This window comes from Apteryx mantelli, chromosome 3 (assembly GCF_036417845.1).
Source record: "Apteryx mantelli isolate bAptMan1 chromosome 3, bAptMan1.hap1, whole genome shotgun sequence".
NCBI classification, from domain to species: Eukaryota; Metazoa; Chordata; class Aves; order Apterygiformes; family Apterygidae; genus Apteryx; species Apteryx mantelli.
Genome location: NC_089980.1, coordinates 24,953,001 through 24,977,628, shown reverse-complemented (window position 1 = coordinate 24,977,628; position 24,628 = coordinate 24,953,001). Strand labels below are relative to the sequence as shown.

Sequence of the window (24,628 nt, the reverse complement as noted above, 5' to 3'; positions counted from 1 at the left end):
ATAAATGAATTGATTTAGAAACGTCTGCTTCATTATCATGGGTCCCAGGCAGAGCGCCTTTATAATAATCCTATAAAAGACTAATTCTCCTTATGAGATTAAAGCTTTAAAGCCATACCCATCACTCCAGGGGCCCTTCCATTCCCCGTGACCCCAAGGATTCCAGATCCTGATGATATGCTCCCAGCCATTCTTGTAGCGTATCTGTAAAAGGGAAAGAACAAAAAAACCTATAGTCACCGCTTTCCATGATCACAATATTCAGTGAAGGGATAGGTAATAAAATGCATCTTCTTCTATACCTTGGAGGACTGGTTTAACTTCTGTCTTGTTTGGCTGCAACTAAAAATCAATGTCTTTTGCTGCATTGTAAAGGAATGATGTGAGGGAGAAAACTGCACCCGTTTTTATTTCTTGAGGACAATGAACAGCAGGCTGACACGGGAGGAAGCTGCAACGTGCCTGCCACGCCACATGGCTTCAACAGCCCTGGGAAAATCCAGTTGCCCATTCCGCACAGCTGATGCTGTGAGCCAGCAAAGTCAGGGACTTTGGAGAACTAGGCCACCAAACTGCGGAGTGTATAAATGTTGATAGCTGTCATGGAGAACCATTGGTAAATACAATGTGTGTTTCTATTTCTGAGGTATTCCCAAGAGTGCATCACCTCAGCCTCTGACTTCTGGTTTCAGTTTCTCTACATAGTGCTTTCTGCTAAAGAAGTCGGACTTGTGGTTTGCAGCAGCTGGAGTTTCTGGGTGTTTTTCCCTTCTTGCTGTCACTGGTTTAAGCCAGAAGCAGCTCACTTTAGCCAGCGGAGCTGAGTGGTGAAAGTGGAAAGGAGGAGCAGGCACTTTGTGGTGTTTCTGGCTCTCCTCAAGCACACAGACAGTGCTGGAGACAAATCCTGTGGCAGACTCTTCCCAGATAAAAAGGCATGGCCTTCTGGCCAGCCTCAAATCATTTCCACATAGGACGCCCCTAGGATGCCCTGGCATTCTTGTGAGGTGGGGGAGAGCCTGTTTCTCCTCTGTGCACACATTGTGAGCAAAAGAAAGCTAAAATACCCTGCTCCTCTCTCCGACAATATTTGAGATCCTTGCCATCCCCTCCTTGGGCAGTGCCATCTGGGACCCTCCCTGGAGCCTGGCAACCCCAACCCTACCTCTTGGCTCTCGGCTCTCAGCTACAAGCAAGTGTGCTCAGAGAAGAAATATACTGACTATGACACCAAGCATCGGAGGGCCTGAGGCTCATAATCAAAAGAATCAAACCTCATGAACCAAAGCCAGGCTCATACCAGAAACCACTAAATAGAGGGGGAGAAGAGAGAACAATTTAGGGAAAACAATGTTCCCTTTCTGAGGTACTTTAAGTTCCTGGATCAAAAGGCATTGCAGCTGCCTTGACAGCTTGCCTGTTGTTTGGTTTTCTTCTTTGCCTTGCTCGCTATAACACTCCCCATGTGCACTACAGCTTGTTGGGGCAAACTGTGTTCTCACTTTTGGTTGTAAGAAATTCTTTGTTTCTTTTATCTTCTCTGTGATAAATTGGTCCTTTTTTCAGACAGGCAATACTAATATTTGGCCAGGAGACATTCTTCATGACTAGAACAGCTTTAAAAGGTGGAGAAATGCTGTTCTTGAACTAGCAGGTTCTTAACTTTTCACACGGCAATTTTTGGCAGCTTGAGATTGATCTGAACAAATGTAGATTTGCAACCTGTGACAAATCCCAGAATTTCAGCCAACACTTCTATTCTCTTCTATATCGAAAACAGAAGAGTGAAATTTTTAAGTGTCAGTGTGGCATGAAAATCCCCAGAAATGCTGTATGGGCTCTCTGTTTTGCTCTAACTCATCAAAGAGTTCTGAAAAAAACTGATTTTTGAATTTAAATTGCATTTTCCCATTAGGAAAAATTACAGTATAGGATTCTGACATCCTTACTCTTCCCACTGGATCAAAATCCCTCCATTTCCTGCAAGCCATGCTGGAATGTACTGGAATTCAGACCAAATCCATGCAACATTCCCTCCTAAGTGTAAAGTTAATTAAAATAACCCTTACAGAAACAGCAGTGTGACTGCCCTCCACATTGCAGCGGTGGTTGCAAGTAAGAAACTACTGGGCAGGAACAGATCCCCGATCTTACCTTCTCAGCTCCTGTGACAGTGTAGGCATGACCCTGCACGATCCCATTCCTCAGCTCTATGTTCCGCAGCTGCAGAAGGGAGAAAGCACAGCCCTTAGCTCTCTGCCACACTGCAAAGGTATGACCATCAACTTGCAGAACTGGCATTTGACATGGCAGAAAAAGAGACTTGTTTTTGTCTACGTCAGTATCTCAGCTATACTGGCTCCTGAGAGAGATGATAGTTGTTCCCACTGTAGCCATAAAAAAGTACAGCAAATTTAACAAAACTACATGTCCTGACATATTTGCAAATTCTTTAACAGTCCACAGCTGGTGCAACTGCAGGAAGACTTGGGCTGGATCACTGCCCCAGAGTTTCCCTACTGCCTAGAGTCCAGTGTCAGCCACCTGAACTGAGGGGCTAGTCCTTGCCTTGCTTGCAATAGCAGAGCATTGTGTCCTGATGAACCAGGCACTATGGGAGCAATGTCACACACTTTGTGGTCTTCCCTTACATCCTGTGTAAACCCTTAGCAAGCTTTTAGCAAGATACTTGCTAAACATCACAAAGCCTTTTGCAACTTCCCAGCATTATACCAGTAGCCTGCAAATCATGATCATAGCACCCCCTTGCAGAAGAGAGATGCATTTTGGCCTTTCTAGAAATTTATTGCAAAGTCATGAGGCCAAAATTAGTCTTGCTTCAGGAGGATACCACTCTGTTGCAATGGAATTAGCCAGGAGAGCATCAACAGGACTCTCTCTGACTGCCTAGTTCTATATCTGCCTTATCTCTTTTATGTTCTTTATTGCAGAGCCTTATCCGCTTTCTACTTCTAAGATTTCTCCAGGCATCCATAAACTGTTACTATTATACAGAGTAAGTATGCATGATCTGTTCCTCTCAAAAGAGCAACACTTATGTAAATATGCTCCTGGCCTTCGGACTTACCTGTCCTGAAGTGCTACACCCCATCAGACAGTGTGATCTGTCAGCTGCTTTCAGTATCTCCTCCAGATCAGAAGGCGGGTCCTTTAATGAAAACCGTACTTGGACTCCACCTGTGAAGTCTACTAAAGCATCAGAAATGTAGCCTCCATGCAAGTTCTGGTAGGAGCCCCGAAATCTGAATAAAAGAGAAGTTAATGAGTCCTTACATTGTGTTTTAACAAACAATGCACAGTGACAGTCTCCCTGATGGACACCCACAGTGAGGTGGTGAGCATGGGGGAAGCTAGGGGTGTGTAGACACTGAGGCCAGGTAATGAAAGGAAACACGACTGAAATACATGCCCAGACACAACACATGCTCTGTGGAATGAATCAGGCAAAGAGGCACTTTTTTCTCTGTATTTATCCACATTGGAGACAGCTGTCTAGAATCATTTACGGACAATAGGAAATAATCTGGTGCATCTCATGCCTACACAGACATTTAAGAGAGATGAGCTGAATCTCACCCTAAAATATCCAGTTTTTCTCTTTTGAACAGAAAAGGAGCTAAGGGCAACTAGCTCAAATGGAAGTTTTCAGGGCTGGTGAGCTAAATTGTTAGTTCTTGTGTTATACTTTGTCATGACTCTTTATAAAGATGGCCAGTATTCCTTTTGCAAACAGGAAATAGGAAGAAATGAGAGGTAAAGATATTTGCCTATGCTCTCAAAACAAGACAGAAGCAAGTTTACAGCTGTGATCCCAATTTACTCTGCTAGAGTGCAGTAATATGACAATAATTTAATATTACCAACACAATCCTTGTGTTCTTATCATGTGCTTTTTATTGAGAGAGCAAATAAGCTAGAACATGCTGTACTTAGAGCAGGCAGAGCATGCCGTTAAAACCCACCATACACACTGTATTTAATGAACATAATCGAATGAAGTCTGTGGCTAATTGTATTTTGAAGGATTGTCCTTGTCCTATGTTGATGAAAGGAATTTGTCATGGACACTGGGGAAAAACTTCTCAAATGGGAATCTCATAAACAGCATTTCTTGCAACTTTAATTTAATTGGGTTTTGGTTTACTTTGTAATTAAAATCTTAAGCAGCAAATTGATACTGACTCCTGAGTCAACTTTCCTGAGGTATCTTAGGGCAAAACGCATTCTATTCCCGAGTCACTCAAACCTTGATTTAATGTTTGCTTATTTCTGACAAAATCTTTTGTCCAGCCCCTCCTTACTGCATTGCACGGATTATACCTGCTAGATGTAGGGTATGTCTTCCAAGTCCCAGCCCCTTTGCACCTTCCCCTAGCACAGTAATTTCGCTTCAGCTCATTTAATAATGGACAGTGCTATGGATACTAACAGATCACATGCTGATCCCTTCACTCCTCAGAGGATTTTTTATTAACCATTATTTCTTTATTAATCATCATTAACCCTGCAGTACTCTGGGTACCTCAGCTAAGAGCTGGAGCTGTCTGTGCTAAATGAGAGCTGATCAGAGACTCACAGCAGTGCATGCATTGTGCTTGGGCATGTTCTTCAGTCATGATTCCTTTCATTGTCCAGTCCCAACGTCTATGTAGTCCCTGATTAGCGACTGTAAACAGAGGTAATCCCTGCTTATAGTCTGTAGCTTTAAACAAACAAAAACATGGGAGGGAAAGAGGTAAAGAAATTTGCTTAAAATAAGGAAGAGAAGCCCAGCCCTTCTGTGTTACCAGGTATTACTCTGGTCATTTTAATTTTCAGACATTAACAGCTCAGAGTTGGACTGAACACATTTAGATCTTCAGTCCAAGACCTACGTCTCCAGCTTACACTAGCCCTGTGTTTGTCGGCAGCCACAGACCCTTACACAAGCACAGCACAACACATGCATCTGCGGGCCTGAACACCCCCCCCCCCCCCCCGTGTGCTTTGTGTAAAACAGACAGTGAAAAAAGCATATAAAGCAGTCAGTGTTGGGTTGAAGAACAGACTGGGTATATTTACTTGGCATATGCTTTTTCCAGCAAGGATGGCCAGAATTCTTTTGATGTCCGAGGATGTACAGACAGGTATCTCCCATTCAGCAAAGGCAGCCGGTCATCTATCACTACGTCCACCCAGTCTCCAAAATGCCAGAACTGCAAGAGAGAGGGAGAAAAGAATGAGCCTCTTTTGAGAGCAAAATTCATGTCAAGCAACAGCATCCTGAAATAGCCCAGGAAAGAATATAAAGCATGGATATGTGCAAGTTCTGTTCTGAGCTGTTTCAGCCTAATGTTCTACATTGTTAAACAAGCTACCAAGTGGCCGGATTTTTCAGTGGCACAGGAAGTCATTGGAAATATAAGCAGTTCTGCAAACAATGTGAGGAAAGATATGACATGGGAAACTAATGCTAATATTATTGGGCAATAGCAAGCCTTCAGGATGATAAAAAATAATCATGCAGACAATTCAGTAAGCCTCATTCCTCAGTTGCACTTGGATTTTTCCCTGCAGCACATCTTTTAACCAGAAAGCCTCTGCCATGATCCAGTCTCTAGATTTTCCTTTTTCTGTGTTTCAGTTAAGACTCTGACATGCGCTGTCATGGACAGGGACAGTGTAGTGACTAAAGATTGTTTTGAGGTGTTATCCATCTCCTTGATAGATAAGGAGGATGCAGGTAGACTCTCCAGCATGTGGACAGAACAGGTGTTCCTCCAGCTGATCCGGCTGATGCAACCTTTCAAGGGAGAAGGCAGGGAAGGAAATCTGTGGGGATGAACTAAAGGAGCCATTTCCAGAGTCATTAGCAGATTAATGTAGCTTAGCATGATTTGCAATCATAAGAGGCCAAGCTTTTATTTGCAGTAATGCTAAGGACTCCAATGGAATCATGCCAGCAATAGATTTAGTCTAGCTTGATTTTATTTCCATGGCTTTGGTCAATGAAAAGCCCCCAAATAAGCTGTTCTGTTAGAAAAACACAAGAGCTGATCTGCCAGGAACAGCAAAGCAGCTTCCAGTTTGCTCAAGGGAAAGCAGGTTTGATCATTCTAGTGTTTCTGCCTCACCCTGACCACTTGCTTTCTGCCTTGATGACGAGAGGAGGCAGAGCTGGGCTCCGAACCCAGCTGCAGGATGGGCCTGAGTTCTGCCTGACTTCAGGACAGTGGGGTTGGAAGAAAAGCCTGTCGCAAAGTTGCCTCTATTGGAAAAAGAGATATGCAAGGACTGGAAAGATCTGAACTTCTACCTTTCCAAAAGGAGCTGTCCTTTTGGTCACCTGAGGTGCCTCCCAAGGTCACCAGTCAACACCTGGCAACAGGTCTGTATGGAGAAAAGGTGTGACATCCAGCCACGCCTTCAAGCAGCACTTCAAGTGCAAACATGATGGGCAAACACCTGCAGAGAACAATAAGGAGCTGTCTGTGGGGATTAGTGCAGTCTGAATCCCCTGAGTGGCATTTTTCTAAAAGCCAGATTCCTTGGTGGTCTTTAGCAGGGAGTCCTTCTGACCATAGCATTGTGGGGGTTTTTTTTGTTGTTTTGGCTGAATAAACAGAGTTGCTTCACCCTGACTACCACAAACCTTCAGGTCATGGTCTCATCCGAGCTTGCAAGGTCAGAGGAGGCCAGAAAGTGAATGAGAAACCTCATGGAAAGTCCTACGATGCCTCCAGAACTGTGAGCGTAACAGAGGAAGAGCCAATCTGCAATGGTTCGTCATGAAATTCCTCTTCACAAAATTTCTGCCTTGATACTCTCAGGATTTCAGGTACTGCAGCTGGGAGCATGACAGTAGATTGAACAAAGCCCTATTTAGGCAGGCTGCGAAGAGGGAAGTTCTTCACTTCCACTTCTATAGTGACCCTTTTAAATCGGTACTTTATTTTCTTGGTTTTAGAAGAGGAAGAAAAAGAAATGGAGAGATGCAAGATGACAACACAGTAGGGTGCTGCTGGTCGGGGTGGAACATTTTGTTGCTATTTTGGCTCTTTTTTTCCCTCCCTTGACAGGGTTCTTAAAGAAATCAATTTCCAGAAGCAAGTAAGGTGAAAACCCCATGCCCTTCAACTACTCTCTTCTGCAGAGTAGAACTGACGGTATGGTATTGGGAGGTGCCTTTTGGATGAGTCCTAAAACTGAGGTCTTGACCACTTGTGGTCTTTAAAGATTTCCTCAATTTCTTCCTGAGAGCAGGGACATCTAGGCTAGAGGCAGGTCACCCCCATTTTGAGCAGATGCATTCTGCCATAATTTTCTGCAGTTCCTGAGGAATATTTCTGTTAGTTTCCAAGGTCAAGCTGCTGCTGCTCATTGTCACAATGCCTGGCACTTTCTTTCTTGGAGACATCAGAGCTTCTGTGCTAGATAAAGTGATTCCTGTGCAAACACAGGACTCAGTTAATTCCTGGTGAAATAATGTTATCATCGTAGTTATTCCCCAGGCAAAAATGTCACCATCTTAAGTACCACTGCTGAAGTGCTTAACACTCTTAACTCTTGCAGCTGAATAGTCAGGGTTACGCAGGAAGCCCAGAGCAGCTCTTCATGTTGTTGAAAGGCAATGTGCTCCAGATACAAAAAGTTGAGAAAAAGTTGTAAGCTAAAACTTTTATATTAGCATATGATATGCCTTGTTTGTGATCCTTCGCTGAACTGAGGACCAGCAGCTTAGCCTGTGGATGGCAGTAAAATATCTTTGATGGAATAATTGAAAGGCATTTCCGAGAAGGCATTTCCATTCAGAGTAGCTTTCTCAGGGGTTTATTGCTTGAGGAAAGCCAGAAACAGTTGCACTGATTTGCAGATGAGATGACAGGGAAAACATTTTCAAATACTGTAAGGTATTTATACTGCTTAAGATTTAAGAATTGTTCCTACCTTTTCAAAGATCTCATGAAAGAAAAACTGGCTTGCATCCTTTTAATGTGTTTTAGGCAGGACTGGTGTCCCTTCAGCTAGTTTATCTTACATAATGCACCTCTGCATGCTGGAAATGTGCCAAGCCAGAAACATCTGGTGTTCCAAGGAGCAAAGGAACACAGGAATATTTAGATTGACTGTGAGATAATCCTCCTGGGTTGCTACTTGAGAGCTCCAGGGGGTCAAAGAAGTGTCACTGCTAGAGCTCTTTGCTTAGTACTGAACTGCATACAACAAAACAGATTTGTGAAAAAAGGTGATGATGAATGGCCAAGTGATTCTCTCTGCCTCCAATTTAGCTTCTGGGACTTAATGAGACTGCATGTTCTTCTAATCCCATGTGATATTTGGTTCTCTCAGATACAAGCAAGCAGGGCCTGCCAGTTAGTACCCCAGTCACCCACCTGGATGATTCAGAGAATTACAAGAACTGGTAGAAAGTGAGATTTACTAAGGAGCTTTGCTCTTCTGTCCAAATCAAATCTATTTCTAAAATGTCAAAAGCCAGTTCCTCTGATCTGTCCCAAAGGGCTTGTAATTTCAAGCAAGTTCATCCAGTTAAAAGTGGAAGGTGAAGCATTTGGAGAAATAGAAAATGAGTCCAAATAGATAAAGAACTCAGATGCCAACAGTCCAAATTAAATCAGGTGTCAGAAAGCCATTTAAAATGCATATGGACACAAATCCATCTGAATAGCTGGCATCTGTACCTCTGGAGCTAGGCGTAAGTCATAACTTTTGGAAAAGGGCTTCGAATTCCCTAAAGTTCGACTATGCCTGAAGCATAGGGGCCTATTATCAAATCTGGGGTTCGCAAAATTCTGAGCTGGGCATCAGCACTGAAGAAACAAAACATTGAAAGTTGTTGACATCTAGGACTGCAGTTTGGACCCTCTGTATAACCCATCCAGCCAAGTCAGAGTAGTCCCACTACAGCACAGAATACATACCCGGAAATGAAAAATCCCAGCATAATCATCCTGGAATCCTTGATCCTTTGGTAAAATGTTTTCCAAAAATCTCTTCTGCAGCGTCAGGGAGCCCAGGGCAACCAGCATCCAGCAGTCACCTCAAGGAAGAGAAGAATCAAATATATTCAATCAGTTATTCACTGCCCCACTGTTGTGGTAAATAAATAACTCTTTAGGAGACAGGGTTTCAACATCTAAGATGTCTAAGAATCAGCTTGTTAAAAGAAACAAGTTTTCTTCTGTCCTCCCTTCTCTCCCACCAAAACACTGAACCACCACCCAACATTCAGCAGCAATGTCCCTTGGGAACTGTGTTGCCACATAGTCATCCGTTTCTGCTTTTATGCTTCTCCAACCCTACATGGTCATGCTGAGACCTGCAGGTTTAGAAAGAGGTTTCACAAACCTCTCATGGGGGTGAGAAATGGAAAGACAGTGAATTGTTGGAGCAGAGCTACCCCCAAAGACAAACATGCTTATGGGAACTAGTACTGCAAGCAGACAAATATTGGGCATAAGTATCAGAGAAAATGGAGAGAAACATCCATAAAAGTGAAGAGTTCTGAAAGAAAACACCGAGAGTGACCAGATGGAGACAATGGGATGAAAAGACAAAATTCAGTCCTGCACATGTTGGAGCTGTGCCTGCTTACCCTAGAACTGCATTTGACCCTTGTGTGGCCTTCTGCCTGGTCTTAGCTGGGCCTCCCTTTCTACGCTTATCTTTATATACAGAGAGGGCAGGTGCCATATAACTAAAGCAACAGGGATTAGAGCTGCTGAATTTGGGAATCTTGTTAAACATCTGCAATAAATTCTGTATGGACTTGTTCGGTCTGGAGTGACCTGCACTAGTTGTTTATTTACTGCAGCCACCATTGTCCTCAACTTTCCAATAAGCACTCATGACATAGCAAAGCAACCACAGGTCATTGCCCTGTGCTGATTTCCAAAACAGGAATACCACCATACCTATTTCTCCTTGCATAATATCAAATCTGCTAACTCCGTCCACGATCAAATGGGGATTTCTCTGAAGCTCCTGAAAGAAAAAAAATGTAAAGAGCATTGTGGGTGCCCAGCCCTTACAAGCAGCATGTTCCTGCCCTTGCAGATTGCTTGCCTCACCGATGAGCCCCTGGTGTGGTAGTCTGCAAATCCTGATGGATAAGCTGCAAAAAGTTGTGAACTCTGCTTCATGTGGGCACACAGAATATCAGCCACTGTCACAGTCAGGTATCTCAGAGGAATTTATTAAGGTTATTACAATGCCTTGAAACTGAAAGACACCCTGTGGTTATTCGTGGTGTTACTGTCACCTTTTCACCCTTTTTCCCCAGAGGAAAACCATTTCTCTTGAGCCCTGATACTTTGGTGCCTCCAACAATGAAGTGAGAGGAGATACTCAGACATCTCTTCGTTAGTCCATTCAACTATTCCCAGGGATGGGAACTTGTGGCTGGGCACTCGCTGGATTTTTATGTGTGTTTCTTTAACGCTACTGACACTTTTCAGCAGGGGCTCTGAGCAAGGCTGCCAAAACATACAGTTTCCTGGGGGATAGGAGGGCAGAGACACAGAGAGCTTTCCAAAGAAAGTGGAGCAGGGGTTGTGCTTCAGCTTAGCACTGGTGATGTGAATGTTTTGCTCTCTGAATCTCTTCTTTTGTGATTCATGCACAACTAATACAGATCTGCCTGGACTGCTTTTCATCTCTTTTGGTGAGGAAGCTATAGAAAGGGGGCTTAATCTCTGGCTGCAAAATCCCACAGCCCTGGCTGACTTTTTATTTTTAATTCAGGGAGAATTTTCCTTGCATTCAGAGAGTCTTGCCTGGGCACTGAAGGAAGAAACACGTCAGAGCTTGGCCTTGCACACAGAAACTCAAGCCATTCTACCTGCATCAGCTATTGGCCTGGGATATCTGAGTGCTCAGGTAGGAAGGGCCTGAGCATCCCCTGTGCATAACCCTTGGCACATCTCTCGCTGGCTAAGGATCTGTTTTTAAAGAGCAGTCAGCCCTAAATAGGGAAGCCATCGCATACCTAAGGAAATGAAGAGGTAAGCGGGAGAAAAAACATCTGAATAAGAAAATAATACAGTAGCTCTTCCTTAAGCAGGCCCTGGCATTTCTTCTCCCCAGCTGATTTGATACGCTGCACAAACATGAGACCAGCACACAATGTGACTCACACAGTTGCATGAGCTCAGCATTAGCAAACACTGTCAGTTTTCTGAAATGGCTTCACAGTGATCAAACCCCTCTAAGAAGCTCCTCCAGCAGGAGAAGGTGCAATGCAAGGCAGCCATTCCAGGCTGGTGGAAGGATCATGCTCCTGCAGCAGAGCTGACACCAGGGAAGAACAGCCTGGGCAGGCATCTTCATTGACAGAAAGCCTGCACATGGCTTTCACACAACCATGCACACGTACCCCAGTACTTTGGCGACTTGCGATGAAGGGTCTTGTTCCCACAGGGTGGGAGCAGACCTAAGAGGTGGCAGTCACCAGCCATAGTGGTTGGTCACCATACAGGGGAGCAATAGCTGTCAGCCCTTCTCCTTGCCCCTCCGCATCGGTCCTGGCTTTCTCTTCTCTGTGCCTCTGTTTCCCTGTCTTGCCCCTCTCATGTGGGCTGATTCAAAGCTTCCCGTAAGCAGGAGAGAGTCAGCTGCACAACAAGGCTCTGAACTTGGCCTGTGCTCCCCTACTCAGCATCCATCTCTCTGCAGAAACACTGTGGCAAACACAAGGTAAGGTCCCAAGGTCACTTGAAACAAGTGTTTCTGGCTGAAATGGCAGCAGTTTTCATTGCTTTGTGCGCTGCAGTCAGAAATGGCAGGGCAGAAATGGCAATGACAGTATGATTTGTGTTTCTGTGATTAGCTCTGTGGGCTCAAGGGAAACAGGCAGCATTGGCTCGCTTCAAAAGGATATGTAGGCAGCAGGGTCTTTCAGTGGAGATAGTTGGAAGCAATTGGGTCTGAGCCAAGGAAGGACAGGAGACAAACAGAAGCAGAACCAAATGCAGGAGGGGTGGTGGTGGTACATTGCAAGACCAGATATTCAGAAGAGTTGAAAGAGAGTATGACCTAACAACCCCTGAAGTCAATGGTGGAACACCTATTTCCTTGAAGGATGCTTTGTTGAGCCCAAAGTAAGTGCAGAGGGTTTCTGAAAGCTTAGTGGGGACATACCTGTGATGGGTACAGTGCTTTGAAAATCTGGGCCTTCTCAACAGGAAGGAAGGAAGGAAGGAAGGAAGGAAGGAAGGAAGGAAGGAAGGAGGGCAGGCAGGCAGACTCCAACCAACTCATCTTCCTTCAAAGGCAAGAATACAGCAGCCATAAAACACCGGAAACTATTGTCTATTATTACACAACACAGCAAAGTACATAACTAACCCCCAAACAAAATGTTCAGGTCTCACAATTCACTAGCACTCAAATTGCATAACAAATACAGAAACTACAGGTTTAGTTCGAGGCCTGTCCAGAAAGAGTGCTCTGTTTCATTATAATGAGGCTTTGTGGAATTTTCTCCAAGACTTTTCAATTTTATTTGGAGGGGGAAAAAAAGAGGGAACTCAAAGAGGCAGGTAGTCTTTTCTCAGAATATTTAAGAGGACAATGATTAAGGCAGTCATATGTGTTGTAAGTCCCTGCTCTGCCTGAACTCATCCCCCAGGACTAACCTATCATCATTTGCTTTCCCTGGCCAGTGAAAACTTCATTATGTATTCAAAATAAAAGACAAAATGTTCAAGACAAATCAGTCCATCCTCTAGTGAATGGTCTTACCATGGAAGCACTGCTTATCCAAAGGTCAGGATGGAGGATTAATTTGAGTGGTGGAAGGAGAGAGCCCCATATGTACACTTTTCTCTCTCATTTTCTTTTTATAATTGCTTGGCTTCTTTAAGGAAAAGCAAGTCCTCAGCAAACACTCAGAAGAAGTTTGGGGTGAGTAGTGTAGATGTAGGTCTCATGCAGATATATGCAAAGGACTCGGTGTAAGATCTTTATGGAAAATTGGAGGCACAGAATAAGATTTCGTGGACAGCATAAACTGGTCTGATTGCAGGTTGCTACTCAATAGGGTGGTCTGCCCTTGGCTTCTTTCCCACTGATTTTCTCACTGATCCAGCCTATTGCACAATCCTGTGTGCAGGCGCAAGGCCAGCAAGGGTTAGGAGGCAGAAGATGACTCTTTGCAGAGCTAGTGCCCTGTTAGATCAGTGCGACTCTACAGTGAAATCACAGCCTTGTTTCTATTCCCATCAGCTGCTGCCATAGCCCCACGTCTTTCCTTTTGACTGCACTTGTGTTACTGCCTCGTACACCAGCCCCACCTTCCCAACACATCCTGTTGTCATGAGCCATACAGCTACCTGTTCAGTGGCACACCAACTAAAATAGCAAAAAAGGTTGCTGCTGACCGGAAGCCAAACTCTGTTCTCAGCGAGACAAATCTTAATTCAGAGTAACTGCTGTGCCTTTAATAGTGTTGCTCTGGATTAAGAAGCAAATGTGATACTGCAGTTCCCAGGGCTAAAGGCATTGTCTAGCAGTATGCCGAGAAAACATCAGGCATGCCAATGATGTCATACCTCCAGTAACAACAGGAAACCTCCACAGAATAACTAACACAGAAATAGGCCTCTTGGAGTAACTTGGGAGGAAAGAACAAAGGAGCAGCCGCGCAGGGTCAGACCAAAGGTCTAGCTATTCCCATACCTTGTCTCTGGCAGCGTGGTAAAGGAGTGGAAGAACAGAACAAGCAGAAGCTAGCACCTCTCCCACATACCTCCTCCCACCTTCCCTCGCTCGGTGGCTAAAGAACTTCATGGGCTGGAGGCTTTCTCTGCATTTTCATGTTTAATAGCCCTTGAGGGAATCTCTCCTTTGGTTCTGCCTAATCATCTTATTTTTTTACTCATATTCTGCTTTTGTTTGACATTTCTTTAGAGGGGAAAAAACAGGCTGAGCTTGAAGGGTTTGCTTGCACCACCAGGACTCAATTTCCTGCTTTGTGGCAGAATAGCTGGGTTCTTAATCTCCTATTCTCAAAACAGCAAGTCTCAGTTCCCTCCCCGCCCCCCCCCCAAAAAAAAACCCAAAAAAACCAACCAAACCTCCTCTTCTCTAGCTCTCTCTTGCAATGGAGGTGTGAGGTGCCCATGAGTATGAGAGTGAAGTTCTGCTGGAGAAGGAACTACTGTCCAAAAAACCACCAGAAGAAGCGAAAGCCAGCTCAGATTTCACTGGCAAGCCCCCTTTGTTTAGTGTGGTTCAGTGCTAAAACACAACGAAAATTGCATCAAAAAAGGTAAATACAGGGCTACACTGAGCCTGTCAGAGACTGCTTCTTTAGAAGTCTTATAATCTATGCTTGTGTTTGCAGTGGGAATTGTGCTCACAAGTCATACCCCTATATTGTAAGCAGGGAGGTCAATAAAAGGCATAACTAACAATGAGATGTCGACAGCAGTGACGCTTCAGCTTTGTTTGGCTTCAAGTCAGAGTGGTCTTTTCAGTCTCTCACTGTTCCCCTTAACTATTTTCTTGGTCAGGTTAATTTGGTTCAGGGAAGCAAAGGGAGAACAAGGCACTGGAAATTGCTGCTTCTAATCGCTAGCTTGACATGAACCCAGAGCATGCCCTGAGCAGGAATCGTGTGCTCTGCCGAGGCGTCTGCCTGTACGACATGGGGATATCTTCCAGGGCTGTGTGGATCGGCATTACCGCAGCAGGCGTCCCAAAGCCAGGGTCCTTCAGCACTGACCATGTTAGAAGCACTGGTAGATTACAGCATCTGCCCTGAAATTTTCCAGTCTCGGCTTATATTGGACAATGTCCCTGCACACAGCTTTCCTCTGCTTCCTCATAATCAGGAACCCTCCAGGCAACACAGCAGAGACTGAGGTAGTGTTAGTTTGTTAGTTTTGTCCCCGTATGTAGGCAAGCAGGTAGCCAGTGCTGTGGGCTACATAGCACACAAGATTACTACCTGTTCAGCCTTGCTGCTTGGAGGGACCAAAGCTAAGGCTCAGCAAGAATTTGCTGTGCTCCCCAGTCAGACCATTTGGTACTAGCTAAAGTTTCCAAAGTGGCACAGCGTTACCAGCCATTCCCCGACAGCCCAACAGAGCTGTATAATCCTGCTACCTGACTGGGCAGCCTGAGAAACGGGAAAGTGAGGGAGTCAGCAGGAGGTCACAAGTGCTACTTTCCCCTTGAACAGGGATGTGCACATTCCCCCCACAATGAGCCCTTTCCAAAAGTAGCAGAGCCTGGAGATATTGTGTAAATAAACCTTGATAAGTCTAAAGCACATGCAGAGAGGCAGATGTAATAAATGGTGACACACTGCACCTTCCTCGGCCCAGAGATATTAACTCTGAAGTCGAGGTCAGATTCAATCAGCTAAGTAGGCAAAGGCAAAAGCAGTGACAGGCTGGAAATGCTGCTTCCATTCAATTACACTGATTGCATGTACACACACACAATAAGGTGAATTGCTTTTGATTTTTGCCAAGGAGAAATACTGAACAGAATCAAAAGGCCTCTGTACCCTTGTGGTCACTATGAAATATTAAAGCTGTGAACTGCCACCATTAACAGCTGGAAAGTGGCTTTGCCTCATATCAGAAAATGGCCCCATAGAGTGACAGAATTGCAGGTAGTGCAGGGCAATACCATTCGTCATCACTACCCATTTCCTATAACTTGCCTAAAGATGTTCATGTGACAATCCACATTTCTTTTTCCTTTTTATTTTTTTCATAGCTTTTTTCCCCTGCGCTGTTAGAGCTAAGTTTTTAGGCTAACTTCAAACCATCACCTGATTTCTTTCCTGAATTAAAGTTGTCTTTTTCCATGACATTGTTCCGTAAAGGTGAAACTTGCATTGGGAAGGGGCAGAGGAGGAGAGGAAAAAATGTGAGCAAACCCTTTTGCACAATCACTGAATCAAATAATTAATCAATTTTCCCAGCAAACAAGCATTGTCTCAGACCGTATCATTTTGCCCAACACTTTTTAGCTGCTCACTGCGGCAGCACAATTCCCTGAGTCTTGGCTGGGGCCACAAGTCATGCCATTTGCTCATGTTCACATTTAAGCAGTCTCTTTCTGTAGCCTCTGTCCAAGAGACTTCTTTTAGACCCTAGTCCTCCCTTCCTCTAACACTGACTACATGAGACAAATACACCAGCTCTTGCCTGGCACTGCCTCACTCCATAAAGACCCCTGTTGCAAACCATGGGGCTGCGTGTGGAGCTGCTAGCATAAATATGTGCTGCAAAATTTGTTTTTTGAGGCAGAGATCGCCTTTAGAGGGTTGCTGCAACAGTTGAGGCAACAGGCCTGATTATGGTTATGGTGTCAAGGTAACAACAGGCTCCCAAGAGCCAGATAGTGAGCAGCTGCAGGAACAGGAGGCTGTGCCCTGGGAGACCCTGCTTTGCTTCTTACCTCTTTCACTGAACACCTGCGTATCCCTAAGAAACACCGTCAGCAACTTTACCCTTTGCCAATTTTTACCTTTTAAACCATAAACTCCACAGATCAGGGACTATCCTTATCAAAGTGTATAAAGGGCACTGTATCTAGCACAGTGGGGGTGGGAAGGCTACCTCTGTCACAAAGCCAAGGTATCACTGTATAAATGGTAACCTCTTTCCCCAAAACGTATGTATTTTGAAACATAACTAATGTTACAAGGTCAAACATTCAGAAGTTAACACCACCACAGTTCACATTATCTGGACCATGCTAATTCAGTTTCTTTCTACATCTGCATGATATTATGCATTATGATTAGAACAGAGTGAAATAGCTAAAACATTCATTAATAAAAAATGGAGATTCAGCACCACCGAGCACCACCATTTTGTGACTTCCTCTCTTCCATTCCATTTCTTGCGTGAAGAAAAAGCATCAAATGAGGAAAGAGTTTGTTCTGAACATTTTTCAAAGGAACATCTCATTTTTTAAAATCTGACACAACTTTTCGAGTAGAATTTCCCTCTGACTGACCTTTAAAAAAGACCAGCAATAGAAAACACTTTTGTTTAGCCTAAAATAGTACTTCTCTTCCATTTTTCAAAATTATGGGTGAACAGAAAGACCAGTTAATTGCAGAGCTCTTATGATATAATCTCTAATTGCAGGATCACATACTGGTTTTCCTACAAAGCTCCTGCCATATTTGGTACTTTCAACCCCACCTCTAGCAATGCCTGAAGTACCACATGCAAAAATCTCAGTTACAAACTGCACATGCATTTCAATGGACACAGAATGAGGGCCTGGGGTTTAAAATATGGCCTGTAGCAGTTCACATCTAATGGGAAATTGCAACGACTGCACAGTATTAGGAAATTAGGAAGAGTGACATTTAAAATGTTATCTTGGTGCTCCTGATCTGTTTCCCCTTTCAGGGACTCCCATATCAAATTGGCTCACTTTACAAGTCAAAACAAGTTGTTTCTAACTGTCACCACTGAGTACTGCTGTTTGAAAATCAAGCTGTTTTCTTTCTGCTTTATACATTACCACCACATATGAAGACTCCAACCTCTGAACGTAATTGGTAATTCTCTTGACAATGTACAAGGTAAAATAGAAACAGCATGTTGCTCAACTGCTATATTGGATCTGGAACAACGACAGCAGTTGTAATTGCTATCTGCCACTTGAGTAACTAGATACTATATGACTCAGAAGGTAGAGGCTCAGAGATTAATAGGACCAGGTCCATTTCTAGACAAATTTTTAATGTCAGAGGGAGCTAGTTGTGGTGGGTGAGAAAAATAGGGACATAGGTTAAATTGGTCACACAGTAGGCAGGATGTAACTTCACTTGCCTTCTGGGAGACATATTCTGGTATGAAACAGTCTTTCCTAGGGAAATTACAGGTATCTTTTAGCCTAGCTAGACAACTCCCTCAAGAACAGATTGTGAGGACAATCTTGCAATTGGCATGGCAGCAGAGTGCATAGCAAGCTGGATCTATTCCCAGTATCGCTAGATCTGTGGGACAAATCCAGAGGTCGTGAACATCTGAGACCCCCCCTCCCAGCAGCAGAGGCTTTTTCACACCTCTGTGGGATGAACTCAGATGGATACGAGGGAAACTAAATGCAAAGAAGACTAGGTCAGAGTGCTAGAGAAGGATCAAACATAGCTACCTGCCTTATCCAGAGATTTAGACCCCATGACCCAGTGGAGCTGTAGCCAGGCCTTGGCCCTGGAGCTTTAGTTGAACTGACAGACTCAGGAGTTGACAGACCAACGGGCTGGCTACATTTGATAAAAGAGAGTGCATCAGTCACAGCTAGTGCAAACCCATATAGACCTACAGCCAAGGGTAAAGCCACATGAGTTGCAGCAGTGGAAGGTCAGAATCTACATGTTTACCAAAAGCAAGAATGAAAACCTCAGCATAATTGATTTAGGTCACCGCTTACTTCAGGCAAACTTACTTAAACAGAGGAATGAGTTCATTTTCAGAACAGAGGAGAGACAGGAAATTGATCTGAAGGGGCAATTTGTGAGCCCCAGGACTTGGGGAGGAAAACTTGGAACAAATAGGCTCTGCAAAGGTCTGGAGTTTGGTTAGCTCCTGCCCAAGAGATCAGGGCATGTAGTGAGCATTGGCCTTCTCCCATAGGCTGCTTGTAAACCTCACTGCCGGCTGAGGCATTTTTATAGCACCACCCTCCCTTCTGCACTGGCCTGCAAAGGGGAATCCGCATGGCACACGGGGAGGGAGGTGTTGTAAAGAGATTTTCTTCCCTCCACGCGTCTCTCAGCAAGGATCCCTCCTTGCGGCATCATGCTTCCAGGTGCTTGAGCTCCACTTCCCTATTTTAATCCAGGCCTCATCCCCAGAGGCGAAGGCTTTTACACCCTGGAAATCATCACTCCCCTTCGGAGGCAGCACTTTGAAACGCCATAGCTGGCATAACTCACAGGTGGCCTCTTCCACCGTATAAGCCGCAGCTTGTCCTCTGAGAGCAGGTTGGGACCAATGGAGCTAACATGAGCTGGGAAGGTGTCGTCCTCAAACAGCAGGCCTTGGCTCAGACATGAGGCTCGCAGGCGGCAGAAGTCCTGATTTTTAAATTTCTTCAGGCTCTGGAGGCTTCCACCTGTCCCTGTTGTTTTCCAGTCTTGCCCTAACCTCCTAGAAGAGTTGGGGGAGAGCATCGTGCCCCTTTCCTGTGAAGGAGAAAAGACAGGGACTGCCATTAATTAGCAGCTCTGAGGCATCACATGGGGAAAGCGGCCACCCCCCCTGAGCAGGCTCTGCAGTGGCAGCATGCAAGGCTGAGGCCAGTCACAGTGACAAAATCCTTATTAGCTGAAATGCCTGGGGAAAACGAGGTAGTCAAATCCCAACTGGTTTATCTTACACCAGTGCTGTCACTACTACAAATTCAATTTTGAGTCTTCCCTCAGGACAGAGAGAACAAAGCTGTTAGTGAGACACTATGCTGCTGTTGAGGGACGTACGCAATGTAAGAGAGCATGGGCTGCGAGATGGAGCAGGAGCTGCAGACACGAGGGAGGAAAGGAAGACAGTACCAGCACATAGGCTACCCACACATACTGATGACTCTTCTGTCCATGGACTGCACTTGTGCCCAGGGCATCTTCAGAGTTATTTACTTTATTCTGTTTGCCCAGGCAACAAGTGAGGACTTGCCAGTCAACTCCCTGTGAGAGAAATGCACAAGCCAGAGACCAGCCTGCTGTTGCCTTTCCTCCAGACCTGCTCCAAAGGCCTGGACAGATTCATGAGTGGGCTCCTACCAGCATCCACAGACGCTGACCAGAGTTGCTAGAAGCTACAGTGCTGAGATGGGACCAAGCTGCAACACCCAGACCTGCATCTGACATGCACTGCTTGCAGATGTGAAAGTGCTCCAGGGTCTGGGCTTTTTGGACTCAGTAGTTCATGCTGGGGCCAGTGTTCAAACATATCTGAATTGTAGATTCATATCTAAACTGGGGAGATATTGTCTGGTACCTGTAGGAATTCCAGTCTGGAGCACGTTTGGTCCCACCTTTGTTAGATGTGTTTATTTGTTTAAAGGCAAGAGGTGACTTGCTTAGGAAAAAAGGAACATTTCTCACACACAGAGTGAAACTCTGGTCTGATCAGACCTACTAATATAGCTACTGGCATGGCTAGGGAAAAATCTGAGTGATACCATCTCCTGTTGTGGATTCTGTCCCTTTACAGTCACCAAAGACCGCAGCAGGACTCTTGCCATAAAAGATCTCCCTTCTTTCCAAAGGCAGGCAACACACCTCAAATGGAGACATCGGCCTGTGGGGTGGGAGAGCTTTGGGGACAGGAGTGAGAGAAGGGCACAGGTAGGGGCAGGCAAAAAAGACTTGCACATTCAAGGAGCAGTAGAGCCAGGGCTTTTAAAGAGGAATTTGTTCTGTACGTACAAAATACAGGTTTTGACATGCACTCATCTTGTGCCCTTCCCAGAGCTGCATGGATCAACAGAGACAGACACACACATGTGCTCCATCTCCTGGGGATCGTCCTTCAGCTAAAAACACTGCTGTGGGTTTCATAATTCAGAAAAGTTCCTACAGGGGTTGTTCTGCCTGCCCTGCTTGCTGGTTCTTCCAGCACAGTTGGCCATGCAAAATTACACAGTCCTCTGGGTACATCCCTCTCAAAAAGAAAAAGCCAACTGTCCTGACCTTTAAGTCCAGTCTTGTCCCTTTCCTTCCAAAAAGAGAAGCCCTTGGTGAAGTCCTGCATTAGCAGATTTTTAAGGTCAAAAGGGATCATTGTGATGCCTCCTCTGGCTTCCAGCATGACACAAACCACTGCACTTGATCCAGCAATTCATGCATCTAGCTCCTGGCTTGCACTTAAACTGTATTTTATCAGCCAGCAGTGGAAAATCCACTGCATGTCTTGGGCAAGCCATTCCTACAGTTAGTTACCTTCACTGTGCTAATTTCTAGCCTGAACTTACTCAGTTTCATCTTCAAGCCACTGGATGCCATCTTTTTTTTATTAGATGAATGGGTTCTTTACTACCAAGCAAACGTATCTGTGCATCTGACATATTTCTGGTGCTGTATAAAGAAAGCAGATGATTCTAATAAAAGCTACAACTCAGAATTTTGCTGTGAACCTTTCACACACACGTGAAAAACACAGGCTGGCCTCAGTGAAGCTGTGGTACAGCTCCCCCACTTTCTACTTACAGTCTTTGCCTTTCCTGGTGCTTGAAGTCACTTGGTCTTTTGGCACTGTCCTCTCAGGACCAGTAACAACAGCCTAGAAAAACAAGGAGTTTTGTGTCTTACTGTTTTAATTAAAAGCCCCACGAAAAATCAGTAGTCACCCTCTACCGACAAGAAGAGAGAACATTCCCTTTGGGCTTGCATTTTTTAATACAATGGAAATAAATCTTATGTAATGTACCATAACACGACAAGGGAATGGCTTCTTCTTAACAAATACTCATTTGAAACTGTGCCCAGGCCCCATGCATGCTAAGATCTATTTCCTGCAACAGTGTTCCAGCAAAACTGATTACTAATTCCACAACTCAAATTAAAACTAACAGAGCTTGAAGGCTGCGGCTGACACGCGTTCCCTCTCTTCTGACAGAGAACAAGAGTTTTTAGCATGTGTGTGTGTGTGTGTTTAATTACATTGTTTAACATATCCGGAATAATTTAGCAACCAGAGTGAAGAAAATAATACACTTAACTACTTTTCCCTTCAAGAATAACTTCATCAGCATTGCAGGCGGCTATGCCTGGATGTGCACATGCACAAATGCACAAGATCTATCTCTATCTGTAGCCATCAAGCCCACATAGTGGCATACACCAGGTTCGTCCCACTCGCTCTGTGCTGGACCTGGCACAGTCTGCACGCCCTCTCCTTTCAGAGCAGCATCCTAAACTCTGGCCACGGCTCTCTTCTGTTTTGCTCTGATGGATGCACCGGCAACAGCAAAGATCACAGCATCTTATAAGGCAGAATATTGCCTGTCTGATTCAGGAGCATCTTACAGCTACCAAACTCTGAGGCAGAAAGAGTGCTTCAAGGGACAAAGTTATAATGGGTTGGGTCTCAGAGGTACTGCCCTTAGGCTGCTCCCTGCCGCAGGACATGAGGGAAGAGGGAGGGATTTCAAACACTTAGAAAAGCTAGTTCAGACAAATTGTGAAACACTGGCAAAAACAAAGAGACTGGGTCCCCTCTCCTAAGGAGAGAAATTATTATTCAGAAAGGGTTAAGGACACATTTACTTAATACTGGGAGCACCTCCAAGATATTTCATTATCTGAAATGCAGACATGAATCATGCCCAAGTTTGCATCTTCTTCCCTCTTCTTTTTGTTTTTAGGTCCCTCTCTTCCTTCTCAGCAGACTGCATGTTACCCATCTCTGAGGGAGGGTCAAATGGCAAAGGGTGAGAGAGGGAAATAGGTCAATGAAAAAGCCATGGGGAGAAGAAGAAAAAGAGGTCAGGTGTGACAACTGGAAGGGATGGACAGGAAGACTGAGTATCTGAGGATATGGGAGCTGAAAGGTTGGTGACCACCACGGAAATCAGCCCAGGAACCTGCCATTTTCTGAAGTCATAAACAGCTTAAAACGCACTGGTGAAGGTGCACCTCATCTCCCTCCAGCACTCATTTACAAAAGATGTCAAATCACTATTATAGTCAGGTACTCAATGAAGGCAAATACTACTGGCAGCTAATCATACTTTGTGTAAAGATTTATGTCAGAGTATAGACATCATTTCCTTCAGTGGCATCTTCTGCTATTTTGCATTGAATACTAGAGTGGAAATTAGACAATTAGAAACACTAACTATTTCATAGTTCAGCTGTCCACCTTCTTTTCCACTCCACCAATTTTTTTGAAACATTTCCATTACATGTGGGCTCAGCTGTACTTTGGGAAGAACAGTTGAACTTGCCTCAAGTACTATAAAGATCTCCAGAAGCGCAGCAGCCCTCCTTACTCTCTTCCCTCTCAAATACTTAAAAATATCAATGTACATTTAATTTCATCCACAATATTCAATACATGCTACAATAATGCAAACCCTCTTTCCCTCTAAGACCCCGTCATTTACACTTTTGGAGCATTGTATGAACTTTGGGGAGTCAGTTTCAGAATGCGTTTATCATGAACAAGACTTGAGTTTGTTAACTCTTATTGTAGTCACAGAAAAAACAAAAAACAAATGGGAGAGAGCTGTTTTTCAGCAGCTTGCCCACAGCGACAACATGCTGCAGAGGCAGAGCAGGAAACAACAAGCAGGATGCCCTAAACCCTCTCTCTAACTGACGGACAACAGCATACATACAATGAATGAAAGCCCTGAGCACCTCAGAAAATCAAAACCAAAGACAGGCACTTTGGCAACTCTACAAGAGATTACTTTTCCAGTGGCATCTAGTATGACCTTCTGCTCCAAACTGTCTATGAAGTACTTCCTTCTGGCTATCGATTAAAACAATTCCCCCCTCATTTTCATGCATAGCATAGGACAGTTCCAGCTACCTTTTTTGCCTAATTTAACAGCAGCGTACAGTAACTATAAAGTCCTCCTCCTCCAGAATCTCCACTCCCACTTAATCCAATTACTTCTGACAACTTACAATTTTACTGCAAGGCTCTTTTTAGGACGGCAAATTCATCTTTTCTTTCCCTCCAAGTAACGTTAAGGATGGGGAACTCTAATTTAGTCTATCTCCCCAAGACAAATCCCTCTCAGTGTGTCCATGGTACTTTTCCAGCGCTATTACTAGTATTTTGCCTGCCTTGCCTTGTACTAAGTAAAACAGCAAAGTGATGTTTTACCTGCAACGCCTCCGGTGGAACTATCCAGCCAGAACCAACAGACTGAAAGATGTTATAGTATTATCCTGAGTTCTTTTATAGAGCAGCTTTTGCCCCTCCTTTAATAAATATAACCAGGTTGAACTCAAGTTCAAGGCCAAAAAACAAACAATACGATTCTGTCATAGTAGTTTCATGCAGCCGTTACAGCATAAGTACATATACATACACATATATGTGTATACTTCTTCTATTAGCCACCCACAATGGTGGCTATCTGCCTAAATAGGCTGATAATTAGTCTCCCATAGCTTACTGTGGTTTCAGACACGGTTGTTCTTATAGGAAAAGCAGGATTTGTTTGTAGCTCCCACACTGTCATGTTATCGACTTCCCCCCTGGCAGCTCCAGGAAATGCAGAAATGATACTGGGTCCAGGCACAGGCTGGCAGTACTCACCGTGAGACAAGCTATTAGAGCTGCGTATCATTCTTTCTGCAGCAGTATCAGAAGCAGATACTTTCAGGCCAACACTGTTAATATTTACACTGGGCTGTTATACCAGACCTTGAATTCTGTATCAGTTTACTCACTTGGGTAGATAGGACTGGCTGAGGAGGTAAGGGTTATCCATATAATTAGGACATCTAGGAACGGGACCCTATTATCCTAAAGCCCAAAATTAAGTATCTAGCAATTGTGTGGGGAGAAGGTTATTTCATTTTTGGGAGGCCAAACTGAGATAGCCTAAACAGGTCCAACTTCCAGGGGAATAGTGTGCAGCACATTCTCTGAGGCACATTCCCTAGCAG

The 24,628-nt window shown here is 44.4% G+C and overlaps 1 protein-coding gene across 1 annotated transcript in view; it reads right to left on the bottom strand.

The window, feature by feature from the left end:
• CAPN13 (calpain 13) overlaps window positions 1-19,180 on the bottom strand; it is a 44,608-nt gene extending 25,428 nt beyond the window's left edge. The window contains exons 1-7 of the mRNA XM_067294684.1: window positions 18,938-19,180; window positions 9,933-10,002; window positions 8,940-9,058; window positions 5,083-5,216; window positions 3,089-3,263; window positions 2,155-2,223; window positions 119-204 (exon numbers count right to left, since the gene is read on the bottom strand). Of these exons, the coding sequence (XP_067150785.1) occupies window positions 119-204; window positions 2,155-2,223; window positions 3,089-3,263; window positions 5,083-5,216; window positions 8,940-9,058; window positions 9,933-10,002; window positions 18,938-19,174 (890 nt within the window). The 5' untranslated portion in view covers window positions 19,175-19,180. The remainder of the gene's footprint in view (window positions 1-118; window positions 205-2,154; window positions 2,224-3,088; window positions 3,264-5,082; window positions 5,217-8,939; window positions 9,059-9,932; window positions 10,003-18,937) is intronic.
• Between the last annotated feature and the right edge of the window lie 5,448 nt (window positions 19,181-24,628).